Below are 21,116 nucleotides of genomic sequence, written 5' to 3'. Positions count from 1 at the left end.
GAGTGAAATTATTCAGATGCAAAAAGACAAATATTGTATAAGACCACTATTATAAGATCTTGAGAAATAGTATAAACTGAGAAGAACACATTCTTTTGTGGTTATGAGAGGGGGGAGGGAGGGGGGTGGGAGAGGGTTATTTACTGATTAGTTAGTAGATAAGAACTACTTTAGGTGAAGGGAAGGACAATACTCAATACAGGGAAAGTCAGCCCAACTGGACTGGACCAAAAGCAAAGAAGTTCCTGGGATAAACTGAATGCTTCGAAGGTCTGTGGAGCAAGGGCGGGGGGTTGAGGACTAGGGCTTAAGGGGACTTCTAAGTCAATTGGCAAAATAAATTCTATTATGAAAACATTCTGCATCCCACTTTGAAGTGTGGCATCTGGGGTCTTAAATGCTAACAAGCGGCCATCTAAGATGCATCAATTGGTCTCAACCCACCTGGAGCAAAGGAGAATGAAGAACACCAAGGTCACACAATAACTATGAGCCCAAGAGACAGAAAGGGCCACATGAACTAGAGACTTACATCATCCTGAGACCAGAAGAACTAGATGGTGCCCGGCCACAACTGATGACTGCTCTGACAGGGAGCACAACAGAGAACCCCTGAGGGAGCAGGAGAGCAGTGGGATGCAGACCCCAAATTCTCATAAAAAGACCAGACTTAATGGTCTGACTGAGAGTAGAGGAATCCCGGTGGTCATGGTCCCCAAACCTTCTATTGGCCCAGGACAGGAACCATTCCCAAAGACAACTCATCAGACATGGAAGGGACTGGACAATGGGTAGGAGAGAGATGCTGATGAAGAGTGAGCTACCTGTATCAGGTGGACACTTGAGACTGTGTTGGCATCTCCTGTCTGGAGGGGAGACAGGAGGGTAGAGAGGGTTAGAAACTGGCAAAACGGTCACGAAAGGAGAGACCGGAAGGAGGGAGCTGGCTGACTCATTAGGGGGTGAGTAAATGGGAGTATGTAGTAAGGTGTATATAAGCTTATATGTGAGAGACTGACTTGGTTTGTAAACTTTCACTTAAAGCACAATAAAAATTATTTTAAATATATATATATGTATATATACTTAATGTCACTCTTTATCTTTCTCCAGACGAAAGAAATATATTATCTTTCTCTATTCCTCACTAATAATTCCCCCCATATTTTAGTCATTTCAATTATTCTCAAGCACAATGTTCATTTTAAAAACACATATCCTTTTGAAATTCAAGGGTTTCAGGAAGGATTATTGTACAAATCTTGATTTTATATTCCTATTAAAATATCGGTGTCCCAATCTGATACTTCATCTAATTCAATCAGATTAAAATCATTTTTGCTTTCTACACTGTTTCTAAGGATTAATTAGTAGTTTAAAAGCCCTTACCTATTCCTGAGGCTGGTGTAAAGGAGTGGATCTGGTGAACAGCGGTAAAATTCAGAGACTGAAAATATCTGAAAGAAGACTGTCCTGTCTCCCAGATAAAAATGTCGATTGAATTCTGAGCTCCTGCAATAATGGGATAAAAAATCAAATCTGAAGGCAAAAGTTACGGGGAAAAAAAAAAAGACAAAATTACACATTAAAACTAGAATGAAAATATCCAATGTCATTTTTTAAAATTTAGGACATTTATCAGAATTCACTTAGTTAAAAAAACTGCAACTTAGGAAACACTTCAAAAGTCTTTTAGCACATGGAAGAGACTGGACAATGGGTTGGAGAGAGATGCTGATGAAGAGTGAACTACTTGTATCAGGTGGACACTTGAGACTGTGATGGCATCTCCTGTCTGAAGGGGAGATGGGAGGGTAGAGAGGGTTAGAAACTGGCAAAATCCTCACGAAAGGAGAGACTGGAAGGAGGGAGCAGGCTGAATCAGGGGGAGAGTAAGTGGGAGCATGAAGTAAGGTGTATATAAGCTTATATGTGATAGACTGACTTGATTTGTAAACTTTCACTTAAAACACAATAAAAATTAATTGAAAAAAAAAAGTCTTTTAGCATTTACTACACCAAGTATTATCCACTAACAATGTTCTGATGTTAAAGATAAAAACAGCAACAAAATGTTTTATTATTTTTTAGGGATGTTGAAATTTTATCCCTAAAATTTCCACTAAGAAGAAAGCATATTCATAATCAGAATATTTTGAAATAAATAGTTTTATCAAAAGCTGATAAACATTGTTTATTACTACTATAAATCGTCCATGGCATGCCAAGTAAAAAATATTAAAAATTTACCTGTTCACACTTTGGGTATAATATCTTCAAACATCTTTCTACTTTACCCACCCACACATAATTTTATTTTAATAAAATTTTGAAGTAGTGGTTAAGAACATCACATTAGGGACATAAACTTGAAAATTTTTTCCCCAAAGTCTATTTCTAGCAGATAGTCAATGCTTGTCAATAGATTAGCTAAAAAATTATTACCAACGTATTTTCATATAGAACATGCTAATGAATGCTAGATGACTTTGATAAAAACTATATATGCATTTTAAAGACTATATTTTCTCACCTAGAAAGATGTTTTTGGCAAAAATTAAGTAAACGTCACCACCTGAAGTCAAAGCCTCAACTTGCGTTGTCCCACTGACCAGCACTTCAAGGAAGTTAATAAACTCATCACCAGACCATCTGAATAAAAGGGCATTTAGCCCGGCATTAGCCTGGGAAAGAGCTAAGAACACATAGCCTCCTCTGTTGAACAAGGCCATGCACAGCACACCTCGTACAGGGAGCTTCTGATGCAACACGAAGCTTCTTCCATTCCATCTAAAGACCTATAGGAAACGTTCAAACACACAACCCTTTACCATTAGGAAGCAGGTACTTGTGAAAATTTAACCAATGTCATATGTTTATTCCTACGGATCTTATTGTATAGTTAGGAGAATAATTTCATAAATGCAAAAATATCAAAACTGATGCTCTCTTTTTGTGTGCATTTATATGGGTGTGTATGCATGTACACACATGGAGTGGGTGAAAAATATGTTATCTGAAAATAAATCAGTTTGGAATATATATCTGGCAGTAGTTAGTGATATTAGTGATAGTAGAGGAAAGAGAAGGTTAAAGACAGGAGAGAATTAATGTAAACATGAACAGTTTAGAACTGAATAAAAAAACTATAATATCATTACCCACTGCTCACCCAACAGACTACAAAAACAAACACTTAACATTTTTAGTCTCCATGTTGGCAATGCATTTAAGGTTATGGGAGTTTTGAGGAACGACAGAAAATTACAAAATAAGCAAAATCAGTGTTAAAAGATCTAGTTTACCAAAGTATGATTGTTAGACTGATGTTGAGAGCCCATCTGGCAATGTTAATCAGGAATTTTTAGTGTTACCATCTATCCAGTTGTGTAATTTTTCTCCATGGTGTTTTCCAATTAAATTAAATTCTAATTAAGTTTTTGTGTTTGTTATATATCTATGCTGGCTCTCAAAGACAATATAGCAGTCATAACTTTCTTTAAAAATTAGCTGTAATCAATATCGACATTCTAGTTCACTATTTTACCTCAATTCAATTGTAATTTTCTTTATACTCAACCTCAGACCATATCTTTGATGCATTTCAATTACAGTATTAAGAAGAAAAAAAAAAATTTTAAAAGAATCAAACCTGAGTCAATTCAGAATCCGCTTGTTGACTTGCAACAATTAAGTAATTCTGACTGTCGGAAGTAAAATATCTTACTTGAGAACTTTCTGAAATAATGATTGTTTGTATCTGCAAAAAAAACAAGAGAGTAGGAATAAAAATTCAAAGAGAATTTAACTAAGAAAAGCACTGGATACAGTAACAGTATGAGGTAATATTTGAAACTTCAGTCTGAAAATAATCATTTTGATTGCTAGGTATGCATATCCAGGGGTCATTTCAAGAAAGACAAAGCAGCCCTTGATGAAGACAGCTTGTTAAAATATGTGTTAACTTGCAAAAAGTCCTTTTTCACATTAACATAAAACATACATTATCTTCCATCTAAATAAATCTTACAAATTTGATTTTTCTTTTAATAAAGGAATCTACAATAAAAAATGATTTTTACCAGTAATAATTTGAATCCAGATGTGACTGTGTACACACTGTTAACAGAAGACCTTTCCTGATTTGTTTCTTCATGAGTAATTACAAAGTAGGGGGAAAGACCAATATTAAAGGTCTCACAGGTTTTAGGATTTTCTATAATTAGATCCTAGAGAATGAGAAATAAGAACAATAGTAATTCACGATGCATCCAAGATTTAGACGTACATTTTATTTTGTCCACTGTAAAATAAGTGGTATTTACCTCAACTGGAATAAAAATCCCTTGCCATCGATAAACAGTAGAAAATCTCATAGACGATTTTCTTAACATTATACCATATATTGAATCTTCCAAAGTAAAGAAACACCAGTCAGAAACTGATTCATTCAGAAAACTTTGAAATATGGAAAACACAACATCCATTCCCCCTGAAAGGCAAAAATCATCATTTACTAGTGCAGAATCCTTGCAAAATCCTTGCAAACCTTATCTATTCTAAAGTCACTGTTTGGACAAGACCACTGAGTCTGTTACTTAAAATAAAAATTCTTTTATGATTTACATGCGTTAGGTTAGAGCACTTAAAATTAACAAATACAATTTTTAAAAATTGTTAATAATCTACAATCATATAGATTTTCTAGTAATATTTTAAAATAAATGCCAAATGTATATTAAAAATATGCTGAACATGATTATTACCAACTTTCATAAAGATGATAAACTGTATATGAGAACTTTTAAAATATCCTGTAAAGAAATATATGAAATACTGGGTTTTTAAAACTTACACTATTAATTTGAAACAATGCCCATCCAGTGATTTCTCCCTCTAAATTATACATATTTTAAGAACGTCAAAAGAAATTACATATTTCAAACGACTGTTAAGGTCTTTATCAACCTGCTATAACTGGAAATATCCTAAAATTCTGTATGACCAAAAAACAAAATCCTTACAAAATGAAGAATAACTATTAAAAAATCCTATGTATTATTATCATGATTCTTTCCCAAAGAAATAAATGCTTAAACTTTAGTTAATGGTATCACCATGATGCAGCAAGAATAAATTCCAAGGTTGAAATCTAGTTTCCTCATAAAATGATGACTTTTGATTACCAATTCCAGAAGTCATAATGCCAATGCCTCACATGCAATATCCATTAGAATTTCTTTTCCTAGAAATCCAATATCTATAGTTCCTGTTTTGCCACATTTTAAAGGTAAACCACAGCTTTTTTATTAAGAGTCCTGAATGGTCCTGACCATACAGGCAAATCCTTCCCTACCCTAATTCAAGAATTTGAAGGAAGAGAAAGCAAAGACTCCTGGCATTTAAGAATCTCCACCCCAACAAGTACTTCCAAAAAAAAACAGGTGAAGTTCAAATAATAATAGATAACTGAATCAGAAAGTTTCTTTTTTGGATTTCATTCCTCTTGTCTTCTTCTGAATACTCAATCTTTGCTTATCTACTAGGTCTTTTCTATTATAATTTAAACATGCTCAGGTCTTTTCAAATTAAGCAAACTAAAGAACCCCCTGCACGCTATACCCCCTACCACTACCTTTTCTAGATCCCACCCTCCCAGCCAAAATTCTGAAATAGTTGCCCATGTTCAAGGTCTCTATTTCTTTACCTCCATACAAAATGTTACTCAGTTCTTATACCTCCACATATATAGCTCTTGTTATAGTCAGTAATGCCTTCTATATGATTAACTACAAGAGATATTTTCTCAGTTCGTATCTTACTAAACTTCTCAGTAGCAATTGACACAGTTTATCACTCCCCCCTTTGAAATACACTCCTCTGTTGGTGTCTGCAATCCTCTACTCTCTTGAGTCTCTCCCACCAGGTCCTCTAAGTCTCCTTTGCTAGGTCATCCTCCTATCCCTAATCATTAATTTGAGCTTTCCCAAAGCTCAGCTCTGGGTCCTCGTCCCATCCTTATTTGTAGTCTCTCTTTCCAGGTTAGTATATCAACTTAGGAGACTTTAAATGCAATATACTTGCTAAAGATTCCCAAATTTACCTCTCCAGCAGAGACCTCTCCTTTGAGGTCTAGAGAAATTTCCTCTCAAAAGTAACTCAAATTCAAAAGTGTAAAACCACGTTTATTTACTCCCGTCCCCAAAATAACACGTTGTCCATTTCTAGTGTTTCCTTGCTTAGTGAATAGCAGGACCATCCCTCCAATTGTACAAGCTATAAACCTCGCAGTCGTCCCTAATATCTCTATTATTAGAGTTCCCTAATACCTACCTCTCATATCCAATCCATCACCAAGTCCAAGCTACCAATATCTCTTCCCTTTTGGTCTCCCTGCATCATCTCTTATTCTTCTGTACTAAATCATTCTCTACAAGACACCAAGAATAGTATCTTCAAAATGTAAATGTGACCATACTACGTATATGTGGATATACACATGGTAACCTTTCGTCATGCCTAAACCATTCAAAGGCTTTCCATCGCCACTGGAATAAAGATTGAAATCCATAACATATTTTTCAAGTTATTAAATGATCTGGTTCTGTCTATCTCTCTGAACTCAACACACTCTCTTAAAGCCTTCATTTTGGACATGTTCCTTAGGCCTCTAAGCTTCTAACTGGACTACTTCCCACTCTCACTTCCTTGTTCCTCCAACCCAATTCTTTGCATAATCAATTCCTATTCATCATTAGCTCTTAGTTAAAACATTGATACCCCAAGGAAACAGTCCCTTATGTTCTCACAGCATCTAGATCTTTCCTTTTAAAACATTAGAGTTTAAACTACACAGTGATTTTTGCTTATTTATTTCCGTCACCCCTTCAACTGTAAGCTCCTGGAGCTCAGCACCATCCCTGGCATATGAAGCTCTCAATAAATATTTGTGAATGCAATAAAATAATTAGATGTCTGTTTTCCATTTTCAATAGATCCATTAGACACAATTCAGGAGAAAAATGTAAACCTTATACATACAATCTTTCTTGGTTATAGAATTTTGTTCTCATAAGAAACTAAACGTACTCATGCCAAAGGCTGTTTCAGATACTGTCTCCCACTCCACACTCACAGCTAAATCAATGCCATTAGTACGTGACACATTTAAATATATAGTCTTGTTGGCTTCTTCGATGGCTACAGAGGTGGCTCTAAAAGAAACAAATGGATTGTGGAAAGCAGAGAAACTATGATTTCTACATATTTAAAATAAATATCGCATTGCTAGCATATACTTAATACACATTTAAATTTACACAAGCCAAGGTGAGATCTACAAATTTCATATATCAAGAAGACTAGACTCTAAAGCCAAAAATATCCACTGATGAAAATAAAAAGAAAAATAATCAACAGAAATGTAACATTCTGATACTACAATCATGAGAAAATGCTTAAAATCAGTAATTTCACCCTACATGCTCTAAAAAATAAAACTTTGTCATTCCTGTCTCTTCTCACATAACTCAAAAAATTTTGCAGGAAAAAAAATGACTCAGGAAATTCTTAGCATATTAGTGAAACTAGATTTATTGGAATATTTTAAGCTAAAAAAATAAAAATTTGTCAGCTTCCAGAGGAAATTTCAGACTATAATCCTGTTAACATGCTTGAAGAGCTGACTTGGTTTTAGCAGCTAAATATATCTTACATTATTTCTCAGTGTTTATTATTATTAAAAACACAAAATAGTGGAGGCCTTTGCCTGAAAGTATGAACTCTGAGAAAACAAGACTGCTAACCACACCATTAGACAGAACATGTTTAGCTTCTTGCACCCCGTAATGAGACAGCATGAGACTTCTCTGGATCTATGTGCTAGAGCTCATTTTAAAGTTCCCTTTAAAATAATCGGAGATCAATTTACTTGTGCATTTTCTTTGCATCAAAAAAAAAAAAAAAAAAGTCCTACTTAGATTGAGATGTGATAATTTCTTTATGAATAAACTATACCTATTTTCAACTGCAGAGATACTGAACAGACCCAGAGGGGCCTGATTTTGTAAAACTGTTATCAGGGTTTGAACAGGTGCCCCTAGTCTAGCACCTCCAGTGGGGTTAAACAAGGTGCAAATAAAATGCTCATCCATTTCTGGTTCCGTGTCTAATATGGCAGATATGTGTAGGGCCTGAAAACCAAATCAAAAAGATAAAGTTATTAGAATATAGCATTTTGCAACACACATACAGAGAAATTTGCTAAGCATTTTTGCCAATAAGATAATATGTTTGGGGAAATGTCATCTCTTTTTTAATAGAGATTCCGAGTGTAAAAGTTACAACAGCTTTAACTTACTACTTTCAGAATTTTCATTACTGTGATATATTGCACTGAAGTGTCTAAAAAAGAAATATTTCTGGTATTTAAAAAATAACACTAAGACTAAAAAATCAAATGTATTACTTCATTTTCATTTATCCCACCCTGGCTATACAACTTCATCGGTCTCATTCAAGTCTGAGCTTCATATTAAAAAGCTGACATAAGTGGAGCAACCCCATAATGGAAACAACCCGAATGTTCATTAAAAGGAGAATGGATAAATAGTGGCCTACTCAATAAAACGCTACCCAATGTCAAGTTGATTATGACTCATGGCAACACTGCAGGACAGAGTAGAACTGCCCCTATAGGGTTTCCAAGGCTGTAATCTTTACGGAAGCAGACTGCCACATCTTTCTCCCAAGAAGCAGCTGGTGGGTTTGAACTGCTGACTTTTCAGTTAGCAGCCGAGCACTTTAACCACCACACCACCAGGGCTCCTCAATGAAATGCTACTGATACACGGAACCACATGGATCTCAAAAATTAGGTTAAAGGAAAGAAGCCAGGCAGAAAAAGAGCACATAAAATGTATGATTCTATTTATATGAAGTTCAAGAATTGGCAAAATGAGTCTTCAATGATAGAAAGTAGTTTCCTCTGGAGAGGACAATGGTGCTATTAACCGAAAAGAGGCAGGAGGGAATCTTATGGTATGATGGTAATGTCCAGTACCTTAATCCATATGCTGGTTACATGCATGTTGTTGTTAGGTGCCAGTGAATTGGTTTAGATTCATAGCAACTCTACAGAACAGAGTAGAACTGCCTCATAGGGTTTCCAAGGAGCAGCTGGTGGATTTGAACTGCTGACCTTTTGGTTAGTAGCCAAGCTCTCTCTCTCTCTATGTATATGTGTGTGTGTGTGTGTGTGTGTGTGTGTGTAGTCATTGAGCCATACACTTAAGGTATATGCCTTTTGCTTTAGCTACTCGATGTTCAAGAGCAAGTTTCAGAGTCTGTTCTGACAACCATTTAGGTCTTCTCTTTCTCTCCTGTCTTCTTAATGACTTCTTGTTTTCTTCATGTATGATGTCCCTGACGTCATTCCACAACTCGCCTGGTCATTAGTATTCAACGTGTCAAATCTATTCTTGAGATGGTGTCTAAATTCAGGTGGGATATACTCAAGGTCGTACTTAGGCTCTAGTCAACTTGTTCTAATTTTCTTCAATTTCAACTTGAACTTGTATTTGAGTGACTGATGGTCTGATCCATGGGCAGCCCCTGGCCTTGTTCTGACTGATGATGTTGAGCTTTTCCATTGTCTCTCTCCACAGATGTAGTCGTTTTGATTCCTGTGTATTCCATGTGGTGAGGTCCACGTGTATAGCCACCGCTCATGTTGGTGAAAACGGGATTTGTAATGAAGAAGTCGTCAGTCTTCCAAAATTCAATCCTGGAATCTCTGGCATCATTTCTATCACCAAGTCCATATTTTCCAACTACCAATCCTTCTTCGTTTCCAACTTTCACATTCTAATCACCAGTAACTATCAATGCCTCCTGATTGCATGTTTGATCAATTTCAAACTGCATAAGTTGGTAAAAATCTTCAATTTTTTCACCTTTGGCCTTAGTGGTTGTTGCATAAATTTGAATAATTGTCATATTAACTGGTCTTCCTTGTAGGCATATGGATATTATCCTATCGCTGACAGCATTGTGCTTCAGGATAGATCTTGAAATGTTCTTTTTGATAATGAATGCAACACCATTCCTCTTCAAGATGTCATTCCTGGCATAGTAGGCCATAAGTTTGTCCAATTCAAAATGACCAATGCCAGTCCATTTTAGCACATCAATGCCTAGGATATCGATCTTTATGTGTTCCATTTCATTTTTGATGATTTCCAATTTTCCTAGATTCATACTTCATACATTCCCAGGTTCTGATTATTAATGGATGTTTGCAGCTGTTTCTTCCCATTTTGAATGGTGACACATCAGCAAATGAAGGTCCTGAAAGCTTGACTCCATCCACATCATCGAGGTGGACTCTACTTTGAGGAGGCAGTTCCTCCCTAGTTGTATTCTGAGTGCCTTCCAACCTGAGGGGCTCATCTTCTGGCACTATATCAGACAATATTCCGCTGCTATTTATAAGGTTTTCACTTGCTAATTCTTTTCAGAAGTAGACTGCTGGGTCCTTCTTCCTAGTCTCAGTCTGGAAGCTCAGCTGAAACCAGTCCTCCATGGGTGACCCTGCTGGCATTTGAATAGAGGTGGCATAGCTTCCAGAATCACAGCAACACGCAAGCCCCCACAGTACAACAAACTGACAGACACGTGGGGATACTTTATATAGCTGATTTTTCTCCCGCTCTGTCCAGGACTCTCTATTGTGACCCTGGTCAGAGCAGTCTCTGTGTCTTTAAGTCAAATTTGTAAGTCTGAACAGGTGCTTCTGGTTCTTATTTAGCCTTACTTTAGTGCAAGAAAAGGCTTGAAGCCACACGTGCAGCAAGTGAAGGTGATTGTAATGAAGAATTTGTTGCAAGAGTAGTAGTTGGTTCAATCATCTCAAAGTAAGAGCAAATTCACGCCACATTAAAGGGCGTGTACGAGTTGTCCGCAAATTGGAAATTCATAACTCAGGGACTTACTATAATCTCAAATCCATCATTTTTTCTCCAGTGAGCTATACTTATTCACAGTGGTATAATTTTTGCCTTCCATGCAGGAGATCCAGGTTCAATTCCCCACCAATGCACCACATGTGCAGCTAACACCTGTCTGTCAGTGGAGGCTTGCACATTGTTATGATGCTGAACATGTTTCAGTAGAAATTCCAGACAAAGCAAACCACAAAGAAAAGTCTGTAAATCTACTTGAAAAAAAAAAAATCAGGCAATGAAAACCCTATATATCACAGTGGTCGGATCCCGTTGTGCATGGGTCATCATGAGTTGGGGGCCTGACTTGACAGCAGCTAAAACAACATTCAGATAGAATATCTGCTTTTCAAATGAGCAATCTGAAGTTAGCAATTATAATTTATTCAACTAAAATATGACAAAAGGAGTGACTGGCTGGGCTGTAATGACTACCACAAATGGCTTGGAGTTTCCTTTAATTTATGGTTTGCAGACAATATAAAGTAATGTATACCATTTAAATATACTTAACACTTTAAACAGCAATGTTTGTTTTCTTTATTATTTACACATTCCATTACCCTATTACCGGGTCAAACTCCTCCAGCTGCACTCTATACAGACTCCACTACAACACTTGAAACATAGTAATCTAATTGTGTCCTTATCTATCACCTGGCTGAGAATTTTCTGGTTTTTTTTTTTTCTTCCTTAAGATCTAAAGTGTTCCTTTAAAATTATGTTGTAAATTGTAAAGCTAATCCTTCCTTCTTATTAAAGGTTCATACTGTACCTTGAATTGAATACCTTCTTCCAAAACAATATAGCCTTTGGAAGGGGTCAGATCTTTAGACTCGGTTGAAGAATTCACCTCTGTCACAATGAACTGAACTGTCACAGTTCCAAAGAGTCCTTGCGCAGGTTCCCGAACAATGTACAATACCGCAACACTCTCTTGTACATAGACGGCTGTTGGTTCTCTTAGGAAAAAGTGCTCACTGTTGTTAAATGACAGAACTCCAGGGCCATCATCATTAGCAAATACAGTAACTAAGGCTGTCGAAATGAAAATATTAAAACAATAAATCAAAACAGAATGAGTTGTAAGTGCTGGAATAGCATGAATGTTTAAATGGAAACTAGGTCAACTCTTTGCCAGATAACTTTAGAAAAAAAGGAAATTTTAAAAAGGATTTAATAAACTTCAATAAACCCAGTGCCGTCGAGTCGATTCCAACTCATGGTTTCCGCTTCAATATTCACTCATAAAAATATTCAGTACTCCTGCAATAAATGGAAGCTTCCTCAATCTGATGAAATAGAGGCCTACAGCAAATATCAAGTTTAATGTTGAAATATTAGAAGCATCCTCACTAAAAACAGAAACAAGACAATGACGCCAGTCACTGCACTACAATACACATTGTCCTACAGAAATCAGCTAGGTAACAGGTATAAAAATAGGAAGGAAGAGCCAGAACTAGAACGGTCACTATTTTCTAAATGATATAATTGTCTACTTAGAAAATCCAAGAGAAAAATATTGTTGGAACTATTTATTTTATATAAGTCAGAAATGTAAGCTGAGCAACCTTAAAAAATCAACAGTTTTCTATTTACTACTACTACCAAAAATATTAATAGTAACAACTGCAACAACATCTAATACTATTTAGCACTTGCGAATTGCTTAACTAATTGTCAAGGATTTTGTTTTACTTGGATCCACAATCAACCCCCATGGAAGCAGCAGGCAAGAAATCAAATGATGTGCTGCATTGGGCAAATCTGCTGCAAAAGACCTCCTTAAAGTGTTAAAAAGCAAAGATATCACTTTGAGGACTAAGGTGCACCTGACCCAAGCCACGCTATTTTCAATCACCTCATATGCATGTGAAAGCTGAACAATGAATAATGAAGACTAAAGAAGAATTGATGCCTTTGAATTACAGTGTTAGTGAAGAATACTGAATATACCATGGACTGCAAGATGAATGAACAAATCAATCTTGGAAGAACCACAGCCAGAATGCTCCTTAGAAGTGAAGATGGAGAGATTTTCCCTCATGTATTTTAGACAAATTATCAGGAAGGAGCAGTCCCTGGAGAAGGACCTTGTCCTTGGTAAAGCAGAGGTTCACAAGAAAGAGGACGATGCTCAACAAGGCGAACTGACATAGCAGCTACAACGATGGGCTCAAACCTAACAATTATGAGGATGGCACAGGATCGGGAAATGTTCCCTTCTGTTGTACACAGGGTTGCTACGAGTGGAACAGACTTGACGGCACATAACAAAAACAACGATTGCTTAACCTATGTTAACTTGTTTTAATTCTAACTCCAACCCTATGAGGTCTATTATTCCATTTTACAGAAGAGATGAGTGAAGCACAGGTAGATAATATGTTAAAGCTCACTGGCTAGAAAGTGGCAGAAGTGGTGCACAAAGCCAGAAAGTCTGCTTCAGCACACGCATTCTTAAAGACTATTAAAATATGGCAAAGTGGTTAAGAGCTCAGGCTGGTAACCAAAAGGTCAGCAGTTCAAACCCACTAGCTGCTCCTTGGAAACCCTATGGGGCGGTTCTACTCAGTCCTATTATGTCACTACGAGTTGAAACTGGCTTAACGGCACATAACAACAACAATACATCATCTATAACTAATTTTAAAATGTAACAGAAAAGGGACCTCATTCACAACAGGAATAATGTCTAGGAATTAGTCTGAAGTATATAAGACCAATAGGAAGAAAACAATAGGTTTTAATGCATGATCGTGGCAGATACTGTCAGTGGTTCACCCATGTCCCTTCTACCTACTCTTGAATCGCTTGCAGCTGTTCCTATTTGCCCAACAGCCTGTCAAGTCTTTATGTCTGAGCACAGCATCAGACCACACAAGAGTCAGGACAGAAGTGCTGGAGACTTACCATGCAAAAGTGACCTTCAAACAATGAGGAATGGGAGGCAGGGCACCAGCAAAATTGAGACTCAGTTGACCATAGCAGTACCTGTTCATTTAACACATCTTCTATCAGCTTTCCTCTCTCCCCGTTTCATTTCCTCACCATGTGTCAATCACCTCCCAAGTAAACTTCTTATATCCAAATCCTAGTCTCAGGGTTTGTTTTTAAGGAAAGTCAAACTAAGGCAATGATATAAAGGATGATCTAAGTAAGTAGAGAAGCATATCATATTTCTAAATGAAAAAACTCAGCATCATAATGATGTCAAGCATCTCCAAATTAATCTAAAATTTAAATTCAAAGCTGTTATGAATTGAACAATATCCCTCACAAAGACAGCTTAAAATCCTAACTCCTGTAACTGTGAATGTGACCGTGTTTGGAAATAGGTTTTTAAGATTAACTTGAGGTCATACTGAAGTAGGGTGGGTCCTAATCCTCTGTGACTCCTGACCTTAGAGAAGAGATATGAAAATAAAAGTAAAAACCAGTCCCTGGGTTACTTAAAATTCTTTCATGTTTTTTATTAAAACTCAGATGTTTTCACATAAAGGCAATAACTTCAGAATAAACTTTTTTCCTGAGGCTGTGGCCTTTTTTTCAGATCCAAACATGTGTCCTTGAGATGAAATCATTTTCTTCTAGAGCACAATGGGATGTATGGGAGGGTTGCTGGTATGGACACCACGTGTTGGTTAAGAATCTTCTATGTCACAACTTAGAAGAAATGCACAAATTTCTAGAAACACATTACCTACCGAAACTAACACAAACAGAGGGAGAACAACTAAATGAACCCATAGCAAAAGAAGAGATTGAAAAAGTAATTTAAAAAAACTTCTCCCCCCCTCCAAAAAAAAAGCCCTGGCCCTCCCGGTTTCACTGGAGACTTCCACTAGACTTTCAGAGAACAGTTACCACTACTACTAAAGGTATTTAAGAGCATAGAAAAGGATGGAGTACTTCCAAACTCATTCTATGATCCCAGCATTTCCCTTATACCAAAACCAGGTAAAGACACCACAGAAAAAGAAAATTACAGACCTATATCTCTCATGAACTTAGATGCAAAAATACTCAATAAAATTCTACCCAATAGAATTCAACAATTATCAAAAAAAATAATTCACCATGACCAAGTGGGATTTATATCAGGAATGCAGGGATGATTCAACATTAGAAAAACAATCAATGTAATCCATCATATAACTAAAACAAAAGACAAGAACTACATGATCTTATCAACTGATACAGAAAAGGCATTTGACAAAGTCCAACACACATTCATGATAAAAACTCTCAGCAAAATAGGATTAGAAGGAAAATTCCTCGACATAATAAAGGGCATTTATACAAAGCTAACAGCCAACATCATCCTAAATGGAGAGAGTCTGAAAGCATCCTCCTTGAGAACGGACTCCAGACAAGGATGCTCTTTATCACCACTCTTATTCAACATTGTGCTGGAGGTCCTAGCCAGAGCCATTAGGCTAGAAAAACAAAGAGCATCCAAATTAGTAAGTAAGAAGTAAAAGTATCTGTCTTTGCGGATGACATGATCTTATATACAGAAAAACCTAAAGAATCCTCAGGAAAACTACTGAAACCAATAGAAGAGTTCAGAAGAGTATAGGGATACAAGATAAACATATAAAAATCAGTTCGATTCCTCTACACCAACAAAAAGAACATTGAAGAGGAAATCACCAAATCAATACCATTTACAATAGTCCCCAAGAAGATAAAACACTTAAGAATAAACCCAACCAGAAAGGTAAAAGACCTGTACAAAGAAAACGACAAGACACCACTGTAAGAAACCAAAAGAGACCGACATATGCAGAAAAACACCTTGTTCATGGATAGGAAGACTCAACATTGTCTATTACACCAAAAGCAATCTATAGATGCAATGCAATTCTGATCCAAATTCCAATGACATTTTTTAATGAGATGGGGAAACAAATCACCAACTTCATATGGAAGGGAAAGAGGCCCTGGATAAGTAAGCATTACTGAAAAAGAAGAGCAAGTGGGAGGCCTCACACTACCTGATTTTAGAAACTATTATACTGCCACAGAAGTCAAAACAGCCTGGTACTGGTACAACAACAGACACAAAGACCAATGGAACAGAATTGAGAATCCAGACATAAATCCATCCACATAGGAACAGCTGATATTTGACAAAGGCCCAAAGTCTGTTAAATGAGGAAAAGACAGTCTCTTTAACAAATGATGCTGGTATAACTGGATATCCATCTGCAAAAAAATGAAACAAGACCGATGCCTCACACCATGCAAAAAAACTAACTCAAAATGGATCAAAGACCTAAATATAAAACCTACAACAATAAGGATCATGAAAGAAAAAATAGGGACAACGCTAGGAGCCCTAATACATGGCAAAGCAGTATACAAAACATCACTAACGATGCACAAATACCAGAAGAGAAACTAGGTAACTGGGAGCTCCTAAAAATCAAACACCTATGCTCACCCAAAGACTTCACCAAAAGAGTAAAAAGATTACCTACAGACTGGGAAAATTTTTGGCTATGACATTTCCGATCAGCATCTGATCTCTAAAATCTACATGTTACTGCAAAGACTCAACAACAAAAAGACACATAACCCAATTAAAAAATGGGCAAAGGATATGAATAGGCACTTCACCAAAGGAGACATTCAGACAGCTAACAGATACATAAGGATATGCTCACCATCATTAGCCATTACAGAAATGCAAATCAAAACTACAATGAGATACCATCTCACCCCAAAGAGGCTGGAATTAGTCCAAAAAACACAAAATAATAAATGTCGGAGAGGTTATGGAAAGGCTGGAACACTTCTACACTGCTGGTGGGAATGTAAAATGGTACAACCACTTTGGAAATCGATTTGGCGCTTCCTTAAAAAGCTACAAATAGGAGGCGGAGCCAAGATGGCGGACTAGGCAGACGCTACCTCGGATCCCTCTTACAACAAAGACACGGAAAAACAAGTGAATCGATCACATACATAACAATCTACGAACCCTGAACAACAAACACAGATTTAGAGACGGAGAACGAACTAATATGGGGAAGCAGCGATTGTTTCCAGAGCCTGGAGCCAGCATACCAGTCAGGTACGGCACAAGCACAGAGACCTGCTCCACCCCCCTGAACTAACCCCGGGAGGGGGACTAGCCGGTTCCACGGGCGGCGTGGGACGCAGCCGTTAGGAGAAGTCCCCGGGAGGCAGTGACTGATCTTGGAGCAGAAAGAGCAGCACCCGAGCCGGGGAACCGTCCCACAGGGATTTGGACTGCACGCAGGTACGCCATAAACACGGAGAGTTGCTCCACCCCCTGAACTAACCCCGGGAAGGTGACCATCCGGGTCGCGCGGGCAGCGTGGGACGCAGCCGGTAGGAGAAGTCCCCGGGAGGCAGCGACTGGTATTGGAGCGGGGAGAACAGCGTTCCAGCCGGGACACTCGGTCGCGGCACAAGCACGGGGAGCTACTCCACCCATCTGAACTAACCCCGGGAGGGGGCCCACCTGGTTCACGGGGGCGGCACGGCCACGCGGCTGGAGGGACGAGAAGTCCCCGGGAGGCAGCGACTGATTTTGGAGTCGAGAGTGCACCGTCCCAGTAGGGGAGCCTTGACGCTGGGCGTGGGGCTGGAAGCGGAGGATCTGACCGTGACTCCAGCGGGCCAGACCCCCCGGGGGCAATCTCCACACAGACAGCACACATAGGCGACGCGCCCGCGGGAATCTCAGATATAAGAGTCATTCCAAGCAAGACAAGCAACTCTGGCTATATTCTGAGGTGCTACTCTCCTATCTCTCTGTTCCCTCCCCCACCCTCCCCAGGCGGCTTCATTAACATCTGAATAGCCTGAGCCAGAGGGAGAACTCTGATAGGGATCTGACTGCAGTTTTTTTTTAGCGGATTTTCTGGAAAAACTAGTTTCCCAGTGATGGCTCGGAGACAACAATCCATATCAAACCACTTAAAGAAGCAGACCGTGACAGCTTCTCCAACTCCCCAAACAAAAGAATCAAAATCTTTCCCAAATGAAGATACAATTTTGGAATTATCAGATACAGAATATAAAAAACTAATTTACAGAATGCTTAATGATATCACAAATGAAATTAGGATATCTGCAGAAAAAGCCAAGGAACACACTGATAAAACTGTTGAAGAACTCAAAAAGATTATTCAAGAACATACTGGAAAAATTAATAAGTTGCAAGAATCCATAGAGAGACAACATGTAGAAATCCAAAAGATTAACAATAAAATAACAGAATTAGACAACACACTAGGAAGTCAGAGGAGCAGACTCGAGCAATTAGAATGCAGACTGGGACATCTGGAGGACCAGGGAATCAACACCAACATAGCTGAAAAAAAATCAGATAAAAGAATTAAAAAAAATGAAGAAACCCTAAGAATTATGTGGGACTCTATCAAGAAGGATAACCTGCGGGTGATTGGAGTCCCAGAACAGGGAGGGGGGACAGAAAACACAGAGAAAATAGTTGAAGAACTTCTGACAGAAAACTTCCCTGACATCATGAAAAACGAAAGGATATCTATCCAAGATGCTCATCGAACCCCATTTAAGATTGATCCAAAAAGAAAAACACCAAGACATATTATCATCAAACTCACCAAAACCAAAGATAAACAGAAAATTTTAAAAGCAGCCAGGGAGAAAAGAAAGGTTTCCTTCAAGGGAGAATCAATAAGAATATGTTCTGACTACTCAGCAGAAACCATGCAGGCAAGAAGGGAATGGGACGACATATACAGAACACTGAAGGAGAAGAACTGCCAACCAAGGATCATATATCCAGCAAAACTCTCTCTGAAATATGAAGGCGAAATTAAGATATTTACAGACAAACACAAGTTTAGAGAATTTGCAAAAACCAAACCAAAGCTACAAGAAATACTAAAGGATATTGTTTGGTCAGAGAACCAATAATATCAGATATCAGCACAACACAAGGTCACAAAACAGAACGTCCTGATATCAACTCAAATAGGGAAATCACAAAAACAAACAAATTAAGATTAATTAAAAAAAAAATACACATAACAGGGAATCATGGAAGTCAATAGGTAAAAGATCACAATAATCAAAAAGAGGGACTAAATACAGGAGGCACTGAACTGCCATATGGAGAGTGATACAAGGCGATATAGAACAATACAAGTTAGGTTTTTACTTAGAAAAATAGGGGTATATAATGAGGTAACCACAAAAAGGTATAACAACTCTATAACTCAAGACAAAAACCAAGAAAAACGTAACGACTCAACTAACATAAAGTCAAACACTATGAAAGTGAGGATCTCACAATTTACTAAGAAAAACGCCTCAGCACAAAAAAGTATGTGGAAAAATGAAATTGTCAACAACACACATAAAAAGGCATCAAAATGACAGCACTAAAAACTTATTTATCTATAATTACCCTGAATGTAAATGGACTAAATGCACCAATAAAGAGACAGAGAGTCACAGACTGGATAAAGAAACACGATCCATCTATATGCTGCCTACAAGAGACACACCTTAGACTTAGAGACACAAACAAACTAAAACTCAAAGGATGGAAAAAAGTATATCAAGCAAACAATAAGCAAAAAAGAAGAGGAGTAGCAATATTAATTTCTGACAAAATAGACTTTAGACTTAAATCCACCACAAAGGATAAAGAAGGACACTATATAATGATAAAAGGGACAATTGATCAGGAAGACATAACCATATTAAATATTTACGCACCCAATGACAGGGCTGCAAGATATATAAATCAAATTTTAACAGAACTGAAAAGCGAGATAGATACCTCCACAATTATAGTAGGAGACTTCAACACACCCCTTTCGGAGAAGGACAGGACATCCAGTAAGAAGCTCAACAGAGACACGGAAGATCTAATTACAACAATCAACCAACTTGACCTCATTGACTTATACAGAACTCTCCACCCAACTGCTGCAAAATATACTTTTTTTTCTAGCGCACATGGAACATTCTCTAGAATAGACCACATATTAGGTCATAAAACAAACCTTTGCAGAGTCCAAAACATCGAAATATTACAAAGCATCTTCTCAGACCACAAGGCAATAAAACTAGAGATCAATAACAGAAGAACGAGGGAAAAGAAATCAAATACTTGGAAAATGAACAATACCCTCCTGAAAAAAGACTGGGTTATAGAAGACATCAAGGAGGGAATAAGGAAATTCATAGACAGCAACGAGAATGAAAATACTTCCTATCAAAACCTCTGGGACACAGCAAAAGCAGTGCTCAGAGGTCAATTTATATCAATAAATGCACACATACAAAAAGAAGAAAGAGCCAAAATCAGAGAACTGTCCCTACAACTTGAACAAATAGAAAGTGAGCAACAAAAGAATCCATCAGGCACCAGAAGAAAACAAATAATAAAAATTAGAGCTGAACTAAATGAATTAGAGAACAGAAAAACAATTGAAAGAATTAACAAAGCCAAAAGCTGGTTCTTTGAAAAAATTAACAAAATTGATAAACCATTGGCTAGACTGACTAAAGAAATACAGGAAAGGAAACAAATAACCCGAATAAGAAATGAGAAGGACCACATCACAACAGAACCAAATGAAATTAAAAGAATCATTTCAGATTATTATGAAAAATTGTACTCTAACAAATTTGAAAACCTAGAAGAAATGGATGAATTCCTTGAAAAACACTACCTACCTAAACTAACACATTCAGAAGCAGAACAACTAAATAGACCCATAACAAAAAAAGAGATTGAAACGGTAATCAAAAAACTCCCAACAAAAAAAAGTCCTGGCCCGGACGGCTTCACTGCAGAGTTCTACCAAATTTTCAGAGAAGAGTTAACACCACTACTACTAAAGGTATTCCAAAGCATAGAAAATGACGGAATACTACCCAACTCATTCTATGAAGCCACCATCTCCCTGATACCAAAACCAGGTAAAGACATTACAAAAAAAGAAAATTATAGACCTATATCCCTCATGAACATTGATGCAAAAATCCTCAACAAAATTCTAGCCAATAGAATCCAACAACACATCAAAAAAATAATTCACCCTGATCAAGTGGGATTTGTACCAGGTATGCAAGGCT

The 21,116-nt window shown here is 37.4% G+C and overlaps 1 protein-coding gene across 1 annotated transcript in view; it reads right to left on the bottom strand.

Moving 5' to 3' along the window:
- ADGRV1 (adhesion G protein-coupled receptor V1) overlaps nt 1–21,116 on the bottom strand; it is a 677,468-nt gene that overhangs the window by 473,535 nt on the left and 182,817 nt on the right. The window contains exons 43-50 of the mRNA XM_049867518.1: nt 11,776–12,038; nt 8,017–8,192; nt 7,090–7,214; nt 4,326–4,492; nt 4,083–4,229; nt 3,653–3,760; nt 2,534–2,798; nt 1,390–1,512 (exon numbers count right to left, since the gene is read on the bottom strand). Coding sequence (XP_049723475.1) covers nt 1,390–1,512; nt 2,534–2,798; nt 3,653–3,760; nt 4,083–4,229; nt 4,326–4,492; nt 7,090–7,214; nt 8,017–8,192; nt 11,776–12,038 — 1,374 coding nt within the window. The remainder of the gene's footprint in view (nt 1–1,389; nt 1,513–2,533; nt 2,799–3,652; nt 3,761–4,082; nt 4,230–4,325; nt 4,493–7,089; nt 7,215–8,016; nt 8,193–11,775; nt 12,039–21,116) is intronic.

The sequence above is a fragment of the Elephas maximus genome, chromosome 2, assembly GCF_024166365.1.
Source record: "Elephas maximus indicus isolate mEleMax1 chromosome 2, mEleMax1 primary haplotype, whole genome shotgun sequence".
NCBI classification, from domain to species: Eukaryota; Metazoa; Chordata; class Mammalia; order Proboscidea; family Elephantidae; genus Elephas; species Elephas maximus.
The sequence above is the reverse complement of the archived record's forward strand: the minus strand, read 5'-3'. Positions and strand labels throughout refer to the sequence as shown.